This window comes from Bombina bombina, chromosome 5, assembly GCF_027579735.1.
Source record: "Bombina bombina isolate aBomBom1 chromosome 5, aBomBom1.pri, whole genome shotgun sequence".
NCBI lineage: Eukaryota > Metazoa > Chordata > Amphibia > Anura > Bombinatoridae > Bombina > Bombina bombina.
In genome coordinates this window covers 1,000,107,164-1,000,134,328 of record NC_069503.1, presented here as the reverse complement: position 1 = coordinate 1,000,134,328, position 27,165 = coordinate 1,000,107,164, and the positions used below count along the sequence as shown (strand labels likewise).

General features: G+C 37.9%; 2 protein-coding genes across 2 annotated transcripts in view; one reads left to right on the top strand and one right to left on the bottom strand.

Annotated features, from left to right (window-relative positions):
• The window catches only part of LAPTM4B (lysosomal protein transmembrane 4 beta), a 94,081-nt gene that overhangs the window by 45,586 nt on the left and 21,330 nt on the right, over positions 1-27,165 (bottom strand). Inside the window, exon 6 of the mRNA XM_053715914.1 lies at positions 26,937-27,059. Within this exon, the coding sequence (XP_053571889.1) occupies positions 26,937-27,059 (123 nt within the window). The remainder of the gene's footprint in view (positions 1-26,936; positions 27,060-27,165) is intronic.
• Positions 11,818-12,502, top strand: LOC128661072 (BET1-like protein). The gene is given in 2 exon segments (XM_053715234.1): positions 11,818-12,113; positions 12,115-12,502. Coding segments are annotated over 2 exon segments (327 nt in total). The 5' UTR covers positions 11,818-11,853; the 3' UTR covers positions 12,182-12,502.

Below are 27,165 nucleotides of genomic sequence, written 5' to 3'. Positions count from 1 at the left end.
GTGTGTTTGTCCGAAGCTGTCATGCGCAGTAGAGACAGCGCAAGGACAAACAAGAGTCTACCTGATCTGCTGTCTGCGGCACGACAACAGTGGGCGTGAGTGGGCGTGGCAGAACCGGGCGTGGCAGGGGTTTGGGGCCGGGCGCAGTCGTGCACATGCGAGAGAGACAGATCAAAAGAGAAAGGGGAGAGAGATAGAGAGAGAGAAAGAGAGGGGGAGAGTAAAAGAGATGGGAAAGAGCAAAATATAGGGGAGAGAGAGCAAAAGAGAGGGGAAAGAGCAAAAGAGAGGGCAGAGAGAGCAAAAGAGAGGGGATAGAGAGCAAAATAGAGGGGAAAGAGCAAAATAGAGGGGAAAGAGCAAAAGAGAGGGAAGAGAGAGCAAAAGAGAGGGGGGAGAGAGAGCAAAAGATAGGGGAAAAGAGAAAAATAGAGGGGGGAAAGAGAGAGAGAGCAAAAGAGAGGTGGAGAGAGAGAGCAAAAGAGAGGGGGAGAAAGAAAAAGAGAGGGGGGAAAGCAAAAGAGAGGGGGAGAGAGAGCAAAAGAGAGGGGAGAGAGCACAAAAGAGAGAGGGGAGATAGCAAAAGAGAGGGGGTAGAGAGCACAAAAGAAAGGGGGGAGAGAGAGCAAAAGAGAGGGAGAGAGAGTGGGGGGAGAGAGAGTGCAAAATAGAGGGGAGAGAGAGCAAAAGAGAGGGGGAGAGAGAGCAAAAGAGAGGGGGGAGAGAGAGAGCAAAAGAGAGGGGGGAGAGAGAGAGCAAAAGAGAGGGGGGAGAGAGAGCGCAAAAGAAAGGGGGGAGAGAAAGCGCAAAAGAGTGGGGGGAGAGAAAGCGCAAAAGAGAGGGGGGAGAGAGAGTGCAAAAGAGAGGGGGAGAGAGCGCAAAAGAGAGGGGGAGAGAGAGAGCACAAAAGAGAGGGGGGAGAGAGAGAGCACAAAAGAGAGGGGGGGAGAGAGAGAGAGCCAAAGAAAGGGGGGAGAGAGAGCAAAAGAGAGGGGGGAGAGAGATAGCAAAAGAGAGGGGAAAGAGCAAAAGACAGGGGAGAGAGAGCAAAAGAGAGGGGGAATGAGAGAGCAAAAGAGAGGGGGGAGAGAGAGAGCAAAAACATAATTTATGTAAGAAGTTACTTGATAAATTAATTTCTTTCATATTGGCAAGAGTCCATGAGCTAGTGACGTATGGGATATACATTCCTACCAGGAGGGGCAAAGTTTCCCAAACCTCAAAATGCCTATAAATACACCCCCCACCACACCCACAATTCAGTTTAACGAATAGCCAAGAAGTGGGGTGATAAGAAAGGAGCAAAAGCATCAACAAGGAATTGGAATAATTGTGCTTTATACAAAAAAAATCATAACCACCACAAAAAGGGTGGGCCTCATGGACTCTTGCCAATATGAAAGAAATGAATTTATCAGGTAAATTCTTACATAAATGATGTTTTCTTTAATTCGATTGGCAAGAGTCTATGAGCTAGTGACGTATGGGATAGCAAATACCCAAGATGTGGAACTTCCACGCAAGAGTCACTAGAGAGGGAGGGATAAAAATAAAGACAGCCAATTCCGCTGAAAAATAAATCCACAACCCAAATCAAAAGTTTTAATCTTTATAATGAAAAAAACTGAAATTATAAGCAGAAGAATCAAACTGAAACAGCTGCCTGAAGTACTTTTCTACCAAAAACTGCTTCTGAAGAAGAGAAAACATCAAAATGGTAGAATTTAGTAGAAGTATGCAAAGAAGGCCAAGTTGCTGCTTTGCAAATCTGATCAACAGAAGCTTCATTCTTAAAAGCTTTAGGTAAAAATTTAAATGAAGTCCGCAAAACCGCCTTATCCTGATGAAAAATCAGAAAAGGAGATTCACAAGAAAGAGCAGATAACTCAGAAACTCTTCTAGCAGAAGAGATGGCCAAAAGGAACAATACTTTCCAAGAAAGTAATTTAATGTCCAGAGAATGCATGGGCTCAAACGGAGGAGCCTGTAAAGCCTTCAAAACCAAATTAAGACTCCAAGGAGGAGAGATTCACTTAATGACAGGCTTGACACGAACCAGAGCCTGTACAAAACAATCAATATCAGGAAGATTAGCAATTTTTCTGTGAAACAGAACAGAAAGAGCAGAGATTTGTCCTTTCAAGGAACTTGCAGACAAACCCTTATCCAAACCATCCTGAAGAAACTGTAAAATTCTAGGAATTCTAAAAGACTGCCAAGAGAATTTATGAGAAGAACACCATGAAATGTAAGTCTTCCAAACTCGGTAATAAATCTTTCTAGACACAGATTTACGAGCCTGCAACATAATATTAATCACTGAGTCAGAGAAACCTCTATGACTAAGCACTAAGCGTTAAGGCCCCGATATTCGAAACATTTTTAAACAGTCAGTAGGGAATGGTTGATTAAAAAAAGCCAAGAGGGATGAAGCGGTACCCCTATATATATAGGGGTTCTGCGCATCCTAAAATTCAGTGACCCCATGAAGATTAGGGCACTAGGAAGAGAGCTGAAAGACTAGAAGAATGAAGATGCAGAGAGGATGCGGTGGAAGAGGCCCACCAAAGTCTGCCTCCGCTGCCGTGAAGATGTGCCACAGCACCTAAATCCTGGATGAAGAGTCCTGGATTATTTTACGAAGGAAAATTGAGTTTTTAATGAATGCCGTTCTTAACTACAACTATAGCTACATCACCGTGTTGCCATAATATATATAAATATTTCAATCAGCGCTGTCAAGTCACACTGTGAAACAGTGTGAAAGATTATTTGATGTGTTTTTTGCAGGTTACACTATGGATTTAGCAGATCTAAAAACTAATGTGGTTCTTACACATTAAAAACACAGTCACCTAGATTACGAGTTTTTCGTTAACAGGGGTGCAGTGCTAACGAGCAGTTTTCCCTCACCGCTTACTTGCAGACAACGCTGGTATTACGGGTATTTACACACCCGGCGTTAACCGCAAAAAAGTGAGCGAAGAGCAAAATTTAGCTCCACATCTCACCTCAATACCAGTGCTGCTCACGGTAGTGGTGAGTAGGTAAAACGTGCTCGTGCACGATTTCCCCATAGGAATCAATGGGGGAGAGCCGGCTGAAAAAAAACCTAACACCTGCAAAAAAGCAGCGTTCAGCTTCTAACGCAGCCCCATTGATTCCTATCGGGAAATACATTTTATGTCTACACCTAACACCCTAACATGAACCCCTGAGTCTAAACACCCCTAATATTACACTTATTAACCCCTAATCTGCCACCCCCCGACATCGCCGATACCTACATTATATTATTAACCCCTAATCTGCCGCTCCGGACTCCGTCGCCACATACATTATACTTATGAACCCCTAATCTGATGCCCCCAACATTACATTATATTTATTAACCCCTAATCTGCTGCCCCAATGTCGCCGCAACCTAACTACATTTATTAACCCATAATCTGCCACCCACAACGTCACCACCACTATAATAAACCTATTAACCCCTAAACCGCTGCACTCCTGCATCGCAAACACTAGTTAAATATTATTAACCCATAATCTGCCTGCCCTAACATGGCAGACACCTACCTACATTTATTAACCCCTAATCTGCCGCCCCCAACGTCGCCGCCACTATATTAAATGTATTAACAGCTAAACCTAAGTCTAACCCTAAACCTAACACCCCCTAACTGAAATATAATTTTAAGAAATCTAAATAAAATTACTATCATTAACTAAATTGTTCCTATTTAAAACTAAATTCTTACCTATAAAATAAACCCTAAGATAGCTACAATATAACTAATAGTTACATTGTATCTAGCTTAGGGTTTATATTTACAGGCAACTTTGTATTTATTTTAACTGGGTACAATAGTTATTAAATAGTTATTAACTATTTAATAACTACCTAGTTAAAATAAAGACTAATTTACCTGTAAAATAAAACCTAACCTATGTTACAATTACACCTAACACTACACTATAATTAAATTAATTACCAAAACTAAATACAATTAATTACAATTTAAATAAATTATCTAAAGTACGAAAAAAACACTAAATTACAGAAAATAAAATAATTACAAGAATTTTAAACTAATTACACCTACTCTAATCCCCCTAATAAAATAAAAAAGCCCTACCCTACACTAAATTACAAATAGCCCTTAAAAGGGCCTTTTGTAGGGCTCTTTTACCTGTAAAATAAAAAGTACAAATAACCCCTCCAACATTAAAACCCACCACCCACACAACCAACCCTACTCTAAAACCCACCCAATCCCCCCTTAAAAAACCTAACACTAACCCCTTGAAGATCACCGTACCTTGAGAAGTCTTCACCCAACCGGGCCGAAGTCCTCCACGAAGCCGGCAGAAGTGGTCCTCCAGACGGGCAGAAGTGGTCCTCCAGATGGGCAGAAGTGGTCCCCCAGAAGGGCAGAAGTCTTCATCCAGGCGGCATCTTCTATCTTCATCCATCCGGCGTGGAGCGACTCCATTTTCAAGACGTCCGACGTGGAGCATTCTCTTCAAACGACAGCCGACTGAAGAATGAAGGTTCCTTTAAATGACGTCATCCAAGATGGCATCCCTTCCATTCCGATTGGCTGATAGAATTCTATCAATCGGAATTAAGTCAGAAAAAATCCTATTGGCTGATGCATTTAGCCAATAGGATTGAAGTTCAAACCTATTGGCTGATCCAATCAGCCAATAGGATTGAGCTGGCATTCTATTGGCTGTTCCAATCAGCCAATAGAATACGAGCTCAATCCAATTGGCTGATTGCATCAGCCAATAGGATTTTTTCTACCTTAATTCTGATTGTCTGAGAGAATTCTATCAGCCAATAGGAATTGAAGGGACGCCATCTTGGATGACGTAATTTAAAGGAACCTTCATTCTTCAGTTGGCCGTTGTTTGAAGAGGATGCTCTGCGTCGGATGTGTTGAAGATGGAGCTGCTCCACGCCGGATAAATGAAGATAGAAGATGCCGTCTGGGTGAAGACTTCTCAAGGTAGGGTGATCTTCAAGGGGTTAGTGTTAGCTTTTTTTAAGGGGGGATTGGGTGGGTTTTAGAGTAGGGTTGGTTGTGTGGGTGGTGGGTTTTAATGTTGGGGGGTAATTGTACTTTTTTTTACAGGTAAAAGAGCTGATTACTATGGGGCAATGCCCGCAAAAGACCCTTTTAAGGGCTATTTGTAATTTAGTGTAGGGTAGGGCTTTTTTATTTTGGGGGGCTTTTTTATTTTGTTAGGGGGATTAGAGTAGGTGTAATTAGTTTAAAATTCTTGTAATTATTTTATTATTTTCTGTAATTTAGTGTTTTTTTCTGTACTTTAGATAATTTATTTAAATTGTAATTAATTGTATTTAGTTTAAGTAATTAATTTAATTATAGTGTAGTGTTAGGTGTAATTGTAACATAGGTTAGGTTTTATTTTACAGGTAAATTTGTCTTTATTTTAACTAGGTAGTTGTTAAATAGTTAATAACTATTTAATAACTATTGTACCTAGTTAAAATAAATACAAAGTTACCTGTAAAATAAAAATAAACCCTAAGATAGATACAATGTAACTATTAGTTATATTGTAGCTATCTTATGGTTTATTTTACAGGTAAGTATTTAGTTTTAAATAGGAATAATTTAGTTAATGATATTAATTTTATTTAGATTTATTAAAATTATATATGTTAGGGGGTGTTTAGGGGTTAATACATTTAATATAGTGGTGGCGACGTTGTGGGCGGCAGATTAGGGGTTAATAAATGTAGGTAGGTGTCGGCGATGTTAGGGCAGGCAGATTATGGGTTAATAATAATATTTAACTAGTGTTTGCGATGCGGGATTGCGGAGGTTTAGGGGTTAATATGTTTATTATAGTGGCGGCGATGTATGGTTTGTCAGATTAGGGGTTAAAATATTTATTTTAGTGTTTGCAATGTGGGGGGGCCTCGGTTTAGGGGTTAATAGGTAGTTTATAGGTGTTAGTGTACTTTTTAGCACCTTAGTTAAGAGTTTTATGCTACGGCGTAAAACTCTTAACTACTGACTTTTAAATGCGGTATCAGTCTTGACAGGAGAGGGTCTACCGCTCACTTTTTGTCAGACTCGTAATACCGGCGCTATGCAAGTCCCATTGAAAATATAGGATAAGCAATTTACGTAAATGGATTTGCAGTATTTCCAAGTCTGGCCAAAAAAGTGAGCGGTGAGCCTGACATTTCAAGACTCGTAATACCAGCGGGCGTTAAAAAGCAGCGTTGGGACCTCTCAACGCTGCTTTTTAATCCTAATGCACAACTCATAATCTAGCCATTTATTATTATTAAAATTGTTAGATCGTTAGATACACATAGTAATACATTTATTTATTTACAATGTAGTATTGCAAATGTATTTATTTACAATGTAGTATTGCAATATTGTTTGAATAGAACTATGTGTTAAACAGTTTAGCAAAAGCAGTTAAACACATGACTAAAGTCAGTCCCTGATTGGCTCAGGACCAGTAATGGTCTAAAGATAACCTAAGGTAACATGAACAGTATCAAATATATATAGAAATATATATTTAATAATAAAAATTACATTATTTTCTACATGAAATACATAGGAATGTAAAATATGCATTTTGCGCATCGTGTTTTGCGATTTAGTTTTTAACAGTGTCGGGTTAGCGCACATGAAACCTTAGTAATCTTAAGGCACTTTATTGAAATATTACATATAAAATATTTTTAAAAAATATAAAAATGATGAAAAAATATTAAACATACTGTAAAATATATAGATATATTCTATGGATTATTTAGAATATTTTACAGTATGTTTAATAATTTTTAATATTTTTTTATACATTTTTTGCAAATATTTTATATTTCAATAACGTGCCTTAAGATTACTAAATTTTCATGTGCGCTAACCCGACCGCATTAAATTTAAATTGCAAAACTCGATGCGCAAAATGCTTATGTTCTTCACATAGAAAATAATGTACTTTTTATTAAATATATTTTTATATATATATATGATACTTTAAATAATAGAATGTAGAATTCACTTATGGCAAACCCTGTAATTTTCTCCACCCATTTCCCCTTATTATTACCTAATAAATTATCAATACAGAACACTACAGCTGCATATAGACTACAAAAACATATCTGTACGCTTTACCTCAGAGTGCACAGATGTTGGCTTTTTATAATGAAGAAATGTTGAGTATCTACATTTGTAATTACACAAGTGATTTATTTTGATGCTAAATTCACTAAGGTTTGATTGAGGTGATTAAGCCTCACTGCTCATATTACAGTTGTATTTCTTTGTTTTTAGGAAAATGTGGATGGTTTCCATAGAAAATCTCAAACAGTATTTTATAATCCTTGGGTTAACTTTACATTTGACCCTTTTATAAAATGCCTGTTTTTTTCTAGTGTAAATATACGCCTAGATTATGAGTTTTGCAGTATTCTTAAAAAGCAGCATTACCCGGGCCTAACGCTGCTTTTTAACGCCCGCTGGTATTACGAGTCTTGCAGGTACAGGTGTACCGTTCACTTTTTTGGCCAGACTTGGCAATACCGCAAATCCACTTACGTAAATTGCGTATCCTTTTTTTTTCAATGGGACTTGCATAGCGCCGGTATTACGAGTCTGCCAAAAAGTGAGCGGTAGAACCTCTCCTGTCAAGACTGGTACCGCATTTTAAAGTCAGTAGTTAAGAGTTTTACACTACAAAGCCGTAGCATAAAAGTCATAACTAAAGTGCTAAATAGTACGCAAATACCCATAAACTACCTATTAACCCCTAAACCAAAGCCCTCTCACACCTCAAACACTAAAAGAAAAATTTTAACCCCTAATCTGCCGAACCGGACATCACCGTCACTATAATAAATATATTAACCCCTAAACCGCCACACTCCCGCATCACAAATACTAGTAAAATATTATTAACACCTAATCTGCCGTCCCTAAAATCGCTGCTACCTATCGACATTTATTAACCCCTAATCTGCCACCCCCAATGTCGCTGCCACTATATTAAAGTTATTAACCCCTAAATCTAAGTCTAACCCTAACACCCCCTAACTTAAATATAATTAAAAGAAGTCTAACAAAAAATTCCAATCATTAACTAAATTATTCCTATTTAAAACTAAATACTTACCTGTAAAATAAACCCTAAGCTAGCTACAATATAACTAATAGTTACATTGTAACTAGCTTAGGGTTTATTTTTATTTTACAGGCAAGTTTGTATTTATTTTAACTAGGTAGAATAGTTATTAAATACTTATTAACTATTTAATAACTACCTAGCTAAAATAAACACAAAAGTAGCTGTAAAATAAAACCTAACCTAAGTTACAATTATACCTAACACTACACTATAATTAAATAAATTAACTAAATTAAATACAATTAAATAAATTACATACAATTAGCTAAATTAAATTAAATTAGCTAAAGTACAAAAAACAAACACTAAATTACAGAAAATAATAAACAAATTACAGATATTTAAACTAATTACACCTAATCTAAGAGCCCTATTAGAATAAAAAAGCCCCCCCAAAATAAAAAACCCCTAGCCTAAACTAAACTACCAATAGCCCTTAAAAGGGCCTTTTGCAGGGCATTGCCCCAAAGTAATCAGCTCTTTTACCTGTAAAAAAAAAAATACAAACAACCCCCCCAATAGTAAAACCTACCACTCACACAACCAACCCCCCCAAATAAAACCCTATCTAAAAAAACTAAGCTCCCCATTGCCCTGAAAAGGGCATTTGGATGGGCATTGCCCTTAAAAGAGCAATTAGCTCTTTAGCCGCCCAAAGTCCCTAACCTAAAAATAAAACCCACCCAATACACCCTTAAAAAAACACTAACCCCCTGAAGATCGACTTACCGGGAGACATCTTCATCCAAGCCGGGCAGAAGTGGTCCTCCAGACGGGCAGAAGTCTTCATCCTGACGGCATCTTCTATCTTCATCCATCCGGCGCAGAGCGGGTCCATCTTCAAGACATCTGGCGCGGAGCATCCTCTTCTGGCGACGACTAACACAGAATGAAGGTACCTTTAAGTGACGTCATCCAAGATGGCGTCCCTTAGATTCAGATTGGCTGATAGAATTCTATCAGCCAATTGGAATTAAGGTAGAAAAAATCCTATTGGCTGATGCAATCAGCCAATAGGATTGAAGTTCAATCCTATTGGCTGATCCAATCAGCCAATAGAATGCAAGCTCAATCCTATTGGCTAATTGCATCAGCCAATAGGATTGAACTTCAATCCTATTGGCTGATTGCATCAGCCAATAGGATTTTTTCTACCTTAATTCCAATAGGCTAATTGAAATCTATCAGCCAATCGGAATCTAAGGGACGCCATCTTGGATGATGTCACTTAAAGGTACCTTCACTCTGTGTTAGTCATTGCCAGAAGAGGATGCTCCGCCTCGGATGTCTTGAAGATGGACCCGCTCCGCGCCGGATGGATGAAGATAGAAGATGCCGTCTGGATGAAGACTTCTGCCCGTCTGGAGGACCACTTCTGCCCGGCTTGGATGAAGACTTCTGCCCGTCTGGAGGACCACTTCTGTCCTGCTTGGATGAAGACTTCTGCCCGTCTGGAGGACCACTTCGCCCGGCTTGGATGAAGACGTCTCCCGGTCGATCTTCATAGGGTTAGTGTTAGGTTTTTTTAAAGGGTGTATTGGGTGGGTTTTATTTTTTAGATTAGGGTTTGGGCGGCAAAAGAGCTAACTGCCCTTTTAAGGGCAATGCCCATCCAAATGCCCTTTTCAGGGTAATGGGTAGCTTAGGTTTATTTAGTTAGGTTTTTATTTGGGGGTTGGTTGTGTGGGTGGTGGGTTTTACTGTTGGGGGGCTTGTTTGTATTTTTTTTTACAGGTAAAAGAGCTGATTACTTTGGGGCAATGCACCGCAAAAGGCCCTTTTAAGGGCTATTGGTAGTTTAGTTTAGGTTAGGGTTTTTTTTTTTCGGGGGGGCTTTTTTTTTAATAGGGCTATTAGATAAGGTGTAATTAGTTTAAATATCTGTAATTTGTTTATTATTTTCTGTAATTTAGTGGGGTTTTTTTTTTGTACTTTAGCTAATTTAATTTAGCTAATTGTATGTAATTTATTTAATTGTATCTAATTTAGTTAATTTATTTAATTATAGTGTAGTGTTAGGTGTAATTGTAACTTAGGTTAGGTTTTTTTTTTACAGATACTTTTGTATTTATTTTAGCTAGGTAGTTATTAAATAGTTCATAATAGTTAAAATAAATACAAACGTGCCTGTAAAATAAAAATAAACCCTAAGCTAGATACAATGTAACTATTAGTTATATTGTAGCTAGCTTAGGGTTTATTTTATAGGTAAGTATTTAGTTTTAAATAGGAATTATTTAGGTAATGATTGTAATATTTATTTAGATTTCTTTTAATTATATTTAAGTTAGGGGGTGTTAGGTTTAGGGTTAGACTTAGGTTTAGGGGTTAATTACTTTAGAACAAAGTGAGGCAGCTGCTCTGTAAGGAGTGCAAAAATCAAGGGCTTCCAGAAAAAAGGTTAAAAGAAAAAATCCTTTATTAAATAATTTTCAAAATGCAGGCAGTACAGGGCAAACAAACTCCCTGACTAGTTTCGTGCTCTGTTGAGCACTTAATTATAGGGTGAGTTTGTTAGGTGTTCATAGCCCATTTAAAGGCACAGAACACCTGTATACAATTACATATTTAAAAGCTGCAAAAATTGTTAAAAGTACATCAACATTCTACAAACACTATATATGGTTTATGTAAGAAGGAACAAGTACATTAACAAATAAATTCCCTGATAAATAAGTGACTAAATAAGTAAATAAATATATAGGTAAATAAATAAATAAATGAGTGAATGGACAAATATCACAAATGGGATCCAAAAGAGAGACATAGTACAACCTTTGTTGAAAAACACACCATATTATGTTAGAGTACAAATAGTATTCTAATCAAAATTGTTATTATTATCATGAGCTTATTACATACATTGAATTTGCTGTAGAACATGTTAAAAGATATATATGTTTATACAACCATAATTGGGTAAATCATACATCCTTCAATACCCCCTATTGTATAACAAAGTCACAAAATCACATATAAACATGATATGACTATGAAAGTGTTAAATTGATGTATGTCAATATATGTACCCAATCATTACTCCTAAAAAAAGGGGGGTAAAACATGTGTGTTATAAGTTTAGGTTTATTTATACATCAACATACTTCAATATAACCAGCGCTCTGCTTAAACACTTTTTTAATACTTCAATATGCATCAACATACACATATCAATTAGAACCCTGAAGGGAAAACAAGAGATACATGCTGATGAATATATATCTATACCAGGCATGAAATACAATACAATACAGAATCTATATATAATCTAAACAAAAAACCCATATAGGGGATAGATACGTGAAGCCCATTTAGGGGATAGATAAAAATGTGTATAAACATAACGGTCCATATAGGAGATAGATTAATCAACACAATAATAAAGCATGATAATAAAACAATATATCAAATTAAATTATTCTACAAAATAACTTATATCCCATTCACGGTTTAAACCTAGTGGGGTGATAGTTCTCAACTTGTATATCCAATATAATTCTTGCTTCAGCAAAAGCTTACTCCTATCACCACCCCTAGGTGGAAACATGACACGGTCTATTACCTGGACTCTCATATCAAAGACATTCATCATATGCACCAGATTAAAATGTCTAGCTATCGGAGGGCGGAAATCTCCACGTATGAGACAGGAACAAAACAATCATGGCGGAGTGGGGAAGAGGTCCAAGCTCCGGAGCAGTGGATGAGATGCTGGACGCAGAAAACAAGCGTCTCGCCGAGAACTTAACTTCAAAGGTGTCGCGGCTCAAGTCGCTGGCACTGGACATTGACCAAGAAGCAAATGACCATAACAAGTACCTGGACGGCATGGATTCTGATTTCATGAGTGTGACGGGGATGTTAAGCGGCAGTGTGAAACGCTTCACCGGGATGACTCGCTCCGGCAGGGATAATCGCAAGCTACGTTTCCGCAGGCCTTATTGGACTCTTCTTTCTTCTTTACTATCTTGTGTCACGAGCGAGCACGTGAAAAGGCTTGACGGACCCTTCAAATAAAGACATTCCAAATGCACCGCACCCTATGACCCAACTACACAGAGGGTCTCCAGCCGGATGAAGAGGTTGGCGGGTCTAGCACTTTCATTGAACTTCCCAAACAAGGAGACCTCCATGCCTAATCTTTTATTTAATGTAATTCTACTAATTAAACTGAACACACTTTACCCTTCTCAAGCTGTAAAGAACTTAAATAACCAATACCTTTTAATTTTGTAGTGTTCCATCTTTAGTCCCAATTATTTAGACAAAAACATTATTTAAACACTGTCTATTAAAGAAAATCCTTTTTATATCCAGTGGAAAAAAAAAAATGTCTAGCTATCGCTGATTCTTTGACATATTCCTTGGTGTCCCTAACATGTTCCCTAACTCTGGATCTCAGTTCCCTACTGGAGGTTTTTTTCGGTATGCAACACCAATACCCAATCAAGTGAGATCCAAAACATAGATGTGCAGTCTATGGAGGTAATTTCTCAAGATGATTTAAGTGACAATACACATGGGTCTGATACAGAATATACTCTACCTCTTGATTTTATGGATAATATTTTGTTAGAGGGTTTGAGGGATATGGAAGGTGAATATGGTCCTGAAAATAGGGACATTCCCATACCTGTAAAGCAACCGTCCAGGTTTTATCCCGTTCAGTTTAGGGGTCCTGCTTTGAATCTCTATCAGAAAAGGGTAGAGAAAGAGATTTTGGCCCTAGAAGAAACAGTAAAACAAAGGAAAATAGTAGGTTCTAATCTAACTAGAAAAGAGAAGGCAGCCTTGGCATTACTCGAGAAAAACAACAATCTAGTTATCAGGAATTCGGACAAGGGGGGTAACGTAGTCGTTCTAAACAAGAAAGACTATGTGCAAGAGAGTATTAGACAACTTAATGACCCTTCTACTTATAGGAGGTTGGATTCCAACCCTATGCATTTATTTAAGGCCAAATTGGTCAGACTATTGGAACAGATAGTTTTGATTGGACTCCTCACAAGGGAACAGTTGGAAGGTTTGATTCCTGAGAATCCACGGATTCCGATTTTCCATTATTTACCAAAGACACACAAAAGCCTGACCCAACCTCCGGGACGACCTATTGTCTCGGGGATTGGGTCATTGCTTGAGCCCACCTCAGAATGGATAGACTCCATTTTGCAACCCCTGGTAAGGGGTCTTAAAAGTTATCTACGGGACTCTACACATCTCCTACAATTGTTAAAGAACCTTAAATGGGAAAAAGAGTTTAAGTGGGTAGTGGTGGACGCCACTGCACTTTACTCTAGTATACCCCATTATATGGGGATACGGGCCATTAGGTACTTTTTTGACAAACACACAAGATTCACTGAGGAAGTGAAGCTTGTATTGTGTGAAGTCATTGAGTTTCTATTGAAACACAATTTTTTCATGTTTGACAGAGAATTCCACATACAGGTTTGTGGAACTGCAATGGGGGCTAAATTTGCCCCTTCTTTCGCAAACCTGTATGTGGGTTTATGGGAAGACCTTTATCTGTACACTGAGGATAATCCTTTCAAAGAAAACATAGTTTTCTATATGCGTTTTATTGATGACTTGATATTCATAGTCAAGGAACCTTTTGTGTACAATGACTTCCTCGATTATGTTTGTCAGAATGAGTTTAATCTAAGGTTTGTGGGGGATGTGTATGAGACAGATGTGAATTTCTTGGATCTTGCTTTACATGGCAACACTGCAACTGGCAAGGTGGTTAGTGACACGTATCGTAAGTTGACAGCTGGGAATACAATCTTGCATGCTGGATCGTGTCACCCACCGCATTTGATACGGTTTATTCCCAGGGGTCAACTTATGAGACTGCGGAGAAATACTAACTCAGATAGTCTTTTTGACAAACAAGCTCAATCCCTTATGGAACGTTTAAAAACTAGGGGCTATGATGAAAATCTCTTGGAGCAAGCCTACCATGAGGTGAGACAAAAAACCCAACAGGAATTAATCAGAGGGACCAGAAAACAAAATATTATGAAACTTGACACTGTAGTGTTCTCAACCGAATACTCGAAACAATACTACCAGGTATGTTCTATTTTAAGGAAGAATCTACACTTATTGGAGAATGACGATGTTTTGAGACCAATTATTGGTTCATGCAAATTTGTGCCCAAAAGGGCACCTACATTGTCATCTAAGTTGTCTCCTAGTCTAATCTGTTCCAAAAACTCAGACAGGAGTGATTGGATCAGGAGGAAAGGAACCTATAAATGTGGCCATGGTTCCTGTATAACTTGTGGTTTTGTGCAGGTTGGGAATGGATTTAGAAGCAGCCAGACAGGAGAGGGATTTAAACACAAGTTCTACGCCAATTGTAGAACGACTTTTGTGGTTTATCTCCTAGAATGTAAATATTGCAACCTGCAATACACAGGGCAAACCAGTAGGGAACTGAGATCCAGAGTTAGAGAACATGTTAGGGACACCAAGGAATATGTCAAAGAATCAGCGATAGCTAGACATTTTAATCTGGTGCATATGACGAATGTCTTTGATATGAGAGTCCAGGTAATAGACCGTGTCATGTTTCCACCTAGGGGTGGTGATAGGAATAAGCTTTTGCTGAAGCAAGAATTATATTGGATATACAAGTTGAGAACTATCACCCCACTAGGTTTAAACCGTGAATGGGATATGAGTTATTTTGTAGAATAATTTAATTTGATATATTGTTTTATTATCATGCTTTATTACTGTGTTGATTAATCTATCTCCTATATGGACCGTTATGTTTATACACATTTTTATCTATCCCCTAAATGGGCTTCACGTATCTATCCCCTATATGGGTTTTTTGTTTAGATTATATATAGATTCTGTATTGTATTGTATTTCATGCCTGGTATAGATATATATTCATCAGCATGTATCTCTTGTTTTCCGTTCAGGGTTCTGATTGATATGTGTATGTTGATGCATATTGATGTATGTTGATGTATAAATAAACCTAAACTTATAACACACATGTTTTACCCCCCTTTTTTTAGGAGTAATGATTAGGTACATATATTGACATACATCAATTTAACACTTTCATAGTCATATCATGTTTATATGTGATTTTGTGACTTTGTTATACAATAGGGGGTATTGAAGGATGTATGATTTACCCAATTATGGTTGTATAAACATATATATCTTTTAACATGTTCTACAGCAAATTCAATGTATGTAATAAGCTCATGATAATAATAACAATTTCGATTAGAATACTATTTGTACTCTAACATAATATGGTGTGTTTTTCAACAAAGGTTGTACTATGTCTCTCTTTTGGATCCCATTTGTGATATTTGTTCATTCACTCATTTATTTATTTATTTACCTATTTATTTATTTACTTATTTAGTCACTTATTTATCAGGGAATTTATTTGTTAATGCACTTGTTCCTTCTTACATAAACCATATATAGTGTTTGTAGAATGTTGATGTACTTTTAAAATTTTTTGCAGCTTTTAAATATGTAATTGTATACAGGTGTTCTGTGCCTTTAAATGGGCTATGAACACCTAACAAACTCACCCTATGATTAAGTGCTCAACAGAGCACAAAACTAGTCAGGGAGTTTGTTTGCCCTGTACTGCCTGCATTTTTAAATGATTTAATAAAGGATTTTTTCTTTTAACCTTTTTTCTGGAAGCCCTTTATTTTTGCACTCCTTACAGAGCAGCTGCCTCACTTTGTTCTTCTGTGTGCTTGCACGGCTCCACCGGCCGTTTCTGGCAGCTTGCTCCCCTGTAGCCTGTGTATGTTGGTTTGCCCCGCCAACCCCCCGGATCTCACTGACGCTTCCGCGTCTGCAGCGGCCTAAGCTTTGGAAAGGTTAATTACTTTAATATAGTGGCGGTGACGTTGGGGCGGCAGATTAGGGGTTAATAAGTGTAGTTAAGTGGAGGCGACATTGAGGGCGGCAAATTAGGGGTTAATAAATATAATGTAGGTGGCGGCGATGTTGGGGGCTACAGATTAGGGGTTTATAAGTATAATGCAGGTGGCGGCGATGTCGGGGGCGACAGATTAGGGGTTAATAAGTGTAAGATTAGGGGTGTTTAGACTCGGGGTTCATGTTAGGGTGTTAGGTGTAGACCTAAATTTTATTTACCCATAGGATTCAATGGGGCTGCGTTAAAAAGTTTTACGCTGCTTTTTTGCAGGTGTTAGGTTTTTTTCTCAGCCGGCTCTCCCCCATTGATTCCTATGGGGAAATCGTGCACAAGCACGTTTTACCTGCTCACCGCTACTGTAAGCAGCACTGGTATTGAGGTGAGATGTGGAGCTAAATTTTGCTCTTCGCTCACTTTTTTGTGGTTAACGCCGGGTTTGTAAAAGACTTTTTTCAGCCGGCTCTCCCCGTTGATTCCTATGGGGAAATTGTGCACGAGCACATTACACCAGCTCACCGCTGACTTAAGCAGCGCTGGTATTGAAGTGTGATTTGTAGCAAAATTTTGCTCAACGCTCACTTCTTGCCTTTTAACGACAGGTTTCTGATATCTCGTAATACCAGCGCTGCATGTAAGTGAGCGGTGAGGGAAAACTGCTCGTTAGCACCGCACAGCCTCTAACGCAAAACTCGTAATCTCGGTGATAGCTTCTTATCCTTGTATATGTTAAACATATATATTTTTTTGTACTTCACACATGGCTTCCAGTAATTCTCAAATACTAACCTCATGAAGTCATAATGTCATAATGAAATGACATCCTAAATATTAGCTGGCAGGCTGCCACTGTTATGGATGAATAGCATTTATTTTAAAAGGTATAACACATGATTTACAAGTACAAATTGGATGACTGGTATTTTACTTGAAATCATGGGATAATAATAATGTTTTTTTAAAAAAAGTAGCACATTTGATATTTGCTTGTATTTAATAAGTTAATGATTACTTTTTTTGTATGTATTTAAAGATTTCACGTTCAAATATCAAATACTCATAGGGAAAATGGTTAACAGTTTAGAATAAAAGACACCCGTAAAAAGAAAAAAGGTGCTAAGCGTAATTATCTGTCGACTCTTCACACTGGTATCTTTATACAAATGCCTCCTTGTAATAAACGGAGCACGGATAAGCTTCTCATCCACAGCACGTATGTATCATAACACACTCAAGTGAGCGTGTAAGTGAGAGAAAGACTTGTCAATCACCAAGAGCGAGAGAGTTTGGGGCGATTTTTCTCCGCCACCTGTGTAAAAAACAGCAGACCTGTCCCGCAAGGGATCCGGAGCAGCTTATGATGCGTAGAATATGGAGCCTACCGTGCCAAATTTTCTAAAGCTCTCTGATCAGGTGAGATTCTCTAAAAAAAAAATGTTAATACTACATGTTTCTTCACAGAGTTCCATAAATGCCCATTTTACCAGAGAGATGTGTATCTTGCTAAGGAACATAGCCTACAGTTATGTATGCATAGGAGACACACCAGCATTACAGTATATTGTTCAATTAAATAATATTGAAAGTACACAATAAAAATAGGAATCAATGAACACATTAAAAATAGTGTTGCTAGGATGCAAATCTCAATGTGTAGTAAAATTCTAATTTAAACTACACAGGAAAAATTTTTTATTTTATGTACCCAGTAAAAATCTTAGTTAAAGGGACATGAAACTCAAATTTTAGGGGTGGGGGGACACTAGATACAATATAGCATAACTAAAGTGCTAAAAAGTACACAAACACCCAAGATGGCGTCCCTTGAATTCTGATTGGCTGATAGGATCAGCCAATAGAATGCAACCTCAATCCTATTGGCTGATTGCATCCTACCTTAATTCCGATTGGCTGATAGAATTCTATCAGCCAATCGGAATTCAAGGGACGCCATCTTGGATGGCGTCATTTAAAGGAACCTTCATTCTTCGCTTGGACTTCGTTTGAAGAGGATGCTCCGCGTCGGCTGGATTGAAGATGGACCCGCTCCGCTCCAAATGGATGAAGATGCCTTCTGGATGAAGACTTCTGCTGCTTGGAGGACCTCTTCTGCACGGATCGGATGAAGACTTCTGCCCCTCTGGAGGTCCACTTGTGCCCAGCTGGGTGAAGACGTCTCAATGTAGGGTCATCTTCAAGGGGTTAGTGTTAGGTTTTTTTAAGGGGGGATTGGGTGGGTTTTAGAGTAGGGTTGGGTGTGTGGGTGGTGGGTTTTAATGTTGGGGGGTATTGTATTTTTTTTTCCAGATAAAAGAGCTGATTACTTTGGGGCAATGCCCCGCAAAAGGCCCTTTTAAGGGCTATTTGTAATTTAGTATAGGGTAGGGAATTTTTTTATTTTGGGGGGCTTTTTTATTTTATTAGGGGGATTAGATTAGGTGTAATTAGTTTAAAAAAATTGTAATTATTTTTTTATTTTCTGTAATTTAGTGTTTGTTGTTTTTCATACTTTAGTTTATTTAATTTAATTGTAGTTAATTGTAGTTAGTTTATGTAATTCATTTAATGATAGTGTAGTGTTAGGTGTAATTGTAAATTAGGTTAGGATTTATTTTACAGGTAAATTTGTACTTATTTTAACTAGGAAGTTATTAAATAGTTAATAACTATTTAATAACTATTGTACCTAGTTAAAATAAATACAAAGTTGCCTGTAAAATAAATATAAACCCTAAGCTAGCTACAATGTAACTATTAGTTATATTGTAGCTAGCTTAGGGTTTATTTTATAGGTATTTAGTTTTAAATAGGATTAATTTATTTAATTGTAGTAATTTTATTTCGTTTTATTTAAATTATATTTAAGTTAGGGGGGGTTAGACTTAGGGTTAGACTTAGGTTTAGGGGTTAATAAATTTAATATAGTAGCGGCAACGTTGGGGGCAGCAGATTAGGGGTTAATAAATGTAGATAGGTGTCGGCGATGTTAGGGATGGCAGATTAGGAGTTAATAAAATTTAACTAGTATTTGTGAGGCGGGAGTCCGGCGGTTTAGGGGTTAATATATTTATTACAGTGGCGGCGATGTCCGGTCGGCAGATTAGGGGTTAAAAACTTTAAGTGTTTCCGATGTGGGGGGGGGGGGGGGCTCGGTTTAGGGGTTAATAGGTAGTTTATGGGTGTTAGTGTACTTTTTAGCACTTTAGTTAAGAGTTTTATGTTACGGCGTTAGCCCATAAAACTCTTAACTACTGACTTTTAAATGCGGTAGGAGTCTTGACAGGAGAGGGTCTACCGCTTACTTCTTCCAAGACTCGTAATACCGGCGTTAGGCAAATCCCATTAAAAAGATAGGATATGCAATTGACGTAAGGGGATTTGCGGTAAGCTCGAGTCGCGGAAGAAAAGTGAGCGGTACACATGTACCTGCCAGACTCGTAATACCAGCGGGCATTAAAAAGCAGCATTGGGACCTCTCAACGCTGCTTTTTAAGGCTAACGCAAGACTCGTGATCTAGCCGTATGAGAGGTAAAGGAATCTATAAATTATTTGTAAGAACAGTACTATGTGCTTGGTTATTCTTCTGTGATGTTCCTGGCATTCCTGATTTCTGAGTCCTTCTCCTGGCTTGACTTTAGACTGACCTTTGAATTTGTTTGTGCCTTTCCCCTTACTGTGTTTTCTGATTTCTGCTTATTAGCTAGCTGCTGCCTTTTGGAACTGTGTACCTAACCACTCTTGTAGATTCTCCTTGTGCGCTGCCTCCTAGTTCCTGACCTGAGCTTTTTCCTAACCTATGCCCATTCTCTGCATTCCTGATTCCTTTGCACAACAGAGGTGACTACCTTCTACAACAGGCGAGCCAGCTAGAAATACTAGAGAATACTTTAGTTCATCAAATCTATTTTTGTGGAGCAGTGATAGTGAGTGAACATGTTAGTAACAAGATTATATATAAGTAGGTTTAAAAATTAGGAAGGAAAAAAATAATGTGGCTAGGGGATTCCATTGTCATAAATTCATCCCTGACTCTGTTGATTATTGTCTTTACTATGGATATTTTATGTTGTTGGATTCAAACATCTGAGTAATAGGGAAGTTCATTCCAATATATATGGGTTTGGCTACACATGTCTAATGCAAAGCTAAGAAAACACTGAAATATGTACCAACAAATGAGGTCATTAAATAAAATGATATCCTCTGTGTATTTTCCTATGTAATTCTCCAGTGGTTGTATATAAAATGTCAGCTGCAGAAATCTCCATTAAGTAGTCTTAAACATTTGCGTGTCAATGACAAAGAATTCATGGCAACAATATTTTCTATTACCTCACACATATCACTTACCAAAAAGCCACATAAAGCTAAATAAATGTTTTTATAGGAGAACAATATATCAGTATAACAGTTCCTAAAGAAACAGGAGCTGACCCATCTTGCCTGGCTTGGAAACCCCCCCCCCCATAAACCACAACAACGAAGTACAAAATGTGCTTTAAAAACACAAGGGGTGGGCTCTTATTTCTTTAATATATTTTGGAATAACAGAGTAGATTTTTATTATATAAAGATTTGTTCTTTATAGTCTTCTTTTGCAAATTTGCACTAACATAAATTATTTAAAACATGTTGCGCTTTGTGACATCCTGGCATACTTTGAAATTCTTCTGAAATATCTAATTTATTTATTTCAACTCAACTGTGACAACCCAATGACCTGAGCGGCTGTGCAATGTTTTTGTAGACATTCTATAAAAGGGGGCCAATGTTCAGTATTCTAATGCGTTGGTAAGGTAAAGTTGAAAGAAAGCTGTTTGAACATTGGGGTCTATAATCTTTATCTATAGTGTATATGAATTTAGTTTTATAAAACTGTCAAGTTCATGCACCAAAGTATCAAGAGAAACTTGCTTTGCAAACTGCTCTTGAGCTATGTAGCCCCAGAATGCTATTAGCTACAATGTCCCTTTAACCCCTTTACTAACGAGAATTTCAGAGAAAAACTTGCCCAAGGTACCAGAGAATGTTTAACATTTTTGCTACCACTCAGTTTAAACAGAAATAGAGCCTTATTTTTTTTATTTTTTATTTACCTATGAAATATATATATATTTTAAAGTAGACAACCCAAGGTATTGATCTAGGCCCATTTTGGTATATTTGATGTCACTATTTGATCACCAAACAAAAATGATCATATAAGAAAAAAAGTAAATTTTTTCACAAATTTTGGGGTTCTCATTGAAATTATTTAAACACAACTACTGCAGCCATAAGTCAAATGGTTGTAAAAGCTTATCTGGGGACCCCTTTGTTCAGAAATAGTAGACATGCATGGTTTGTAATTAGTTTTGAGCAATTAGAAGGTCGCTAATTGCTGCTGCACACCACACTTCTGAAATTTCCAGCAGTGAAGGGGTTAATCAGGTAGCTTGAAAGGTTAATTTTTGCTGTAGTGTAGAGATAACCCTCCCACTTGACACCTCCCCCCGATCCCTAACTTTTCTAGTTCGTAGGACAGCCTTATACTTATACCACACATTCTGAAAGTCCCCACAGTGTTTGTCGTTACCACCTCTGGTGGAAGTTTATTCCATGAATTATTCACCATTTCTGTAAAGAGGGGCTTCTGCAAAATACTCCTGAATCTACTACCCTTCAGCTGAGATCATGACCCCTCATATCTCCTCTTTACCTTCTATCCTCTAAGCTATACATATTTAGGCCATTGAGCCTCTCCTGGTAAGTTTTATTTTTTAGACCATTTACCATTTTAGTAGCTCTTCTTTGCACAGAGTCCAGTTTGTTTATATCCTTCTGGGGATATGGCCTCCAGAACTGCACACAATACTCAAGATGAGGCCTAACTAATCATCTGTAGAGTGGCATAGGTTAGGCCTCATCCTGAGTACTGTGTGCAGTTCTGGTGGGCACTCTAGGACTACCATATGGTGTGTCAAGTAGTCCGCTATATTACATATTAATCCTGTGTACCAAATGTGAAGCTACAGAGAAAGGCTAGAAAATGAGGCAGACAAAGCATATGTCCATGTGCCTTGTGCAAATGCATCCACAGACTGACCCACCTCAACAAGTCGGTTGCAAAGAGTTTTTCTAGAAGTTTGTTTCCTGATATGCGTGAATAGAAAAAATGATTCTAGCAAAAGCTGAAATGCATTCATGTTCTGTCATCCATACGAAAGAACAGCATCTAATCCTGCTGATTTCATGAAGTCAAAAAGATTTTTACATTTAAAATGAAAAGTTCTGCATCAGTTATGTACTTCTTATTAATCATTGTTGGCTGAGAGGCACTTCCCACTGACACTCATTGGCTAGTAGGCACTTACTATAAATGCTCATTGGTTGATAGTTAATTCTTACTAATGTTCATTGGCTGAGAGATAAGTCCTGTTTATGCTTATTGACTGGTACATACTCCATGCAAATGCTCATTTTGTATTAGTAGTAGCTACATATAAACTAATGCACATTAACAGGCAGTGTACAATTACTGGTATTTTAGTTTAAATTTAAAAAAGCTTTTACTTCATGATTTTTAAGACAAATTAAATGACACTGTGTGGCCGGGTTATCATGTTTGGGCGGACATGATCCGCTGTAGCATAGGCTGTCGGCATTTATCATTGCACAAGCATTCCTTGTGAAATGCTTATGCAATACCGCCCCCTGCACATTTGCGGCCAATCAGCTGCTAGCAGGGGGTGTCAATCAACCTGATCATATCCGATCGGGCTGATTGCTGTCTGCCACCTCAGAGGTGGTGGACGAGTTAAGGAGCAGAGGTCTTAAGACCGCTGCTTCTTAACTTACATTTCCAGTGAGCCTGAAGGCTCGTGCGGAAAAAGCTGCGTCCGCAGCTGTAATGCTCGTGGGATACTCCTCTATCAGACCAAACTCGGACAGTAGTTTTGTTATCCCGGCGTTGAGCCGAAATGATTGGGAATATCCCAGAGCAGAGAAAGTTAGTGAGATGAGGAAGGCGGAACTCACCACAGGCCGGACAGTCCCCAGCGGCAACAGCAGAGCAGTCCAAGGATGAACCACTAGAATGGTCAGGCAGGCAGGGTTTGGCAACAGTAAAGCAGTCCAAGGATGAACCACTAGAATGGTCAGGCAGGCAGGGTTTGGCAACAGTAGAGCAGTCCAAGGATAAACCACTAGAATGGTCAGGCAGGCAGGGTTTGGCAACAGTAAAACAGTCTGAGGATAAACCACTACAATGGTCAGGCAGACAGGGTTTGGCAACAGTAAAGCAGTCTAGCAGATTGAGGGTTAAGGCAGGTAGAGTAGTCAGACAGGCAGGTTCAGCAAAAGTAATCAATCCAGCAGTTAAGGGTTAAGGCAGGTAGTCAGACAGGCAGGCTCAGCAACAGTAATCAATCCAGCAGTTTAAGAGTTAAGGCAGGAGAGTAGTCAGGCAGGCAGGTTCAGTAACGGTATTTAGGCACTTAGAAAGAACGATCTGTCACACCCAGTACACAAAGTAACACCTATACTTGGGCAGTGACAGATCGTTGTGGCAAGTTTAAATAGGCACAAGGATTCACGCCACTAAGGTCTGACAGGCATTAGGAGCGTGCGGCGATAACGTCAGCGCCGCACGCATCTGAGCCGACACTGTCCATGGCAACGAGCAGGGAAGGAGACGCCGCGCCTCTAGCAACTCTAGCAACTGTTAGAGCGGAGTGACAGCAGCTTAGTAATTCGGCCCCTATGTTTAAATGCCACTATATCATACAGATGACAGACAATGGCTGACACAAAACCAAATATCAAGGCTGAAGGGTGGTAATAATGTGTGTGTGTGGGGGTGGTTGTCATATGTTTTTACATCTTATTGCTGCTTTCCTGATTTAAAAATTATTTTATGTCCATTTCCTTTCTTATCATCCTGCTAGTGTAACCAACATGTAAAATGGATCAGCCTTGCAAATGTATGGCTGCTTTGAGAACTGAGGGTGCTACAATAATTAAAGGGACTGTTTAGCATTCCACAACACTCCTTTAGGACCAACACTATCTGAATATGAGTGCTGGCTAATGGCTATATAATGACAATTTTATACTAATACACCCTGACACAAAGGTAACGTGACTGTTATTTTAAAATGATATGTTCATATACAGTATATACATAGCCCCGAAATAGGCAAAGTGAAAACAGGGGTTAACCAGTTGTAAAAGGTGTGTTGTAAATGAGGTAAGGTAGAGGTGATAAATCCAGGGCTTAGACTGGACACCCTTGCATAACATTTATATTTAATAAAAACTAAAATATTGTATCACCTCATTGCTGACGATAGGAAGGCAGACATGTGCCCCCTGAAATGTTGTCCCTTATATCTAAATATAAGAACCCACTTGAGTCTTTTTATACCAACGAGCTGCAATTTTAAAAATGATTTTCAGCTCTTGTGTACAACACACAACCTTCCCCTCCTACGCATATTTCCCCTGTTATCATTAACCCCAGCCCCTGGAAATATTCTCTCCATCTTGATTTGCATGATCATTTCTTCTGAAGGGAACAGTTCTCTATTAATCAGTATACTTGAATGTGTATAATGTAACTGCCCAAGTTATACAACCTTAATTCTAAAGTGCAGATTTGTACAAACAGGAACGAGAGGGGAAAGATCAAGTTTTTTTGGCTTTCCAAACCTCCGTTTGGCAGAATGTGTAAAGCCTATCCAAAACAATTTATTACATGAATATACGATATGAGTATGCTGGATGAAGTACAAGCATACGTGAATGAAAAAAAAATCATTACAAGCCTGCAGTAAGATTCAGTTTGTCAGCCTTTGGGTAAGGCAAAGGTGCGTCATCATTTCAAGGGAAAAGATATTTAAAGGGACATTTTAAAACATTTTACTCTTGGCCAAAAGGTCATGTTAATAAAGTATTAAATGCCCATAAATGGTATAAACACATAGTTAATCTCATACTCCTGAAGTTCTCCCCAGCTGGTCAAGAGCAAAATGGTGACTGGTGGCTACATGATGCACTGCGGCTCAGAGTGGGTCTTTAACTATGTGTCAAACCCATTTTTTAGGGGTTACGCACACAGTTACCAGAGAGCATTGGTGTAATATTAAAATGCTTTAATGCCATAAGGACAAAGGTTTTTCCCAGTTTCTGTTCTTAAATGACACAAATAATTTTTACATTTTTGCTCACTATTGGTTTCACCTTAATTGTCCACTCTCTTTTTGAGTGCACCCATACATATTATGCAAAAAAAAAAAAACAAATAACAGACAAACAGGCCTTTCTGGTGATACCCTATATGTGTACATAAAATAAATAGAAATGTAATACTAAAAATGTTTTTTTTTCCAGTTTATCCATTTCTATAAAACAAGTGTATCTAAAGAAAAATAGCTCCAAATAAATGTATTAGGTTGTCCTGATTATAGGAATACTCTTTTTTTTCTTCTTCTAGGTTTCCATGTAATTTATAGCAAATATAGGCCAAACGCTACAAAGATGGAATTATTGGTTAAACGCTACATAAAAGTATATAATTGTAGAATTTAGACACCTCACGGTATTTATCTAGAGGTGTTTTGATCACATTATGTTTAACTCATTTATCACCAAGGGAGAAAATAAAATTTAGTGGTAAAAAAACAAAACAAATTCTTAAAATTAAATGATAAAAAATAAATTTTATTCAAATAGAATGTACTAAAAAAATATAAATATACTAAATATAATTTTTACTATACGTTTTCACTCAGACAGAAGTAGAGGGGCCAAGATAATGGCTTGTCATTTTTGAAATATGAACACTGTGACTGGCTATCACAGTGATCTGATCATGGGCCATTGTTTTGGCTATCGCTGGATTGCCTCACTCCTGAGGCATTCAGTGATTGCCCACTCAGCCTGATCAGCTGCATTTAAACTATGCAATCACTGTGACTGGCAGTCACAGTGATTGTATACATAGTAACTGTCATTTTTGACAGTTACTGCATTGTTGTTGGATAGCCTCACATGCAGGCATCCAGCAACAGCATGAGAGACACTGATCACAGTGTGTCTCTCATGTTATGGAGGCATCCCTGATCTCAGCACTAACAGACCTGATCAGAGGGAATGGAATTGCATAAATAGTGTGGTCTTGCCATACCCTACAAATGTACCTTACAAATGGTACTTTATAAATCACCAGTCTGATCAAACATTGAATATAGGGGTTGATTCTAATCTAGTCAATACTTTTTTATATTTTTTATTTACTCTCAATACACCTTTTTCATCATTTAAATTATTATTCAATGCAAATTATAACACCAGTGTTATACTGGGAAAATATTAGAACAGATATCTAAAAAATCATTTTGTAAGAGCGGATTTGGCTGCCTGAAGAGCAGTTGTATTTTTTTCCTGTCCATCGTTAATTGCGCCATTGTAGCAAACTCATCAGAGTTGTCAAGTTCAGCTGTGAACTTCAATATTTAACTAAACTTATGGTAGAATGGAATAAAGATCATTGTGTAATTTTAACAGAATTTTTTAACACTGTTCTTGACCTTCATACTTTTCTTTAAAAGGCCTTAACAGTAAGATTTTCTAATTTCACCCACTGGGTACTATATAGTGAAACTGCTGCATACGCCTGTATACTGCAACGCATATGTTTGGGGAGTTCCACTGCGTAATGGAAATCTTGTTCACAACAAATATAATAGTAAACCTTAATACAAATATCCTAAAAATGCCTCTCTTTCTATGATTATTTCTATTCCACCTGTGAAGAGAACGTAAACAACTTACCAGTTGTCGGAGGTAGTCCTGGATTGTAGCTGGATAGACGAGCACACTGACAGCAACTAGGGAGTTGAGAGCGAAGTCAAATATTTGGTAGCAGAAAAAGGGAATGATCCAGGCAGCATGTTGCTACAAATATAAAGTGCATTTATCATACAGGAGAATTAATTTGCTTTACTAGATGTGTGCTTTTATCTCAATATTAAAGGGACAGTAAACTAAAAATTAAACATTC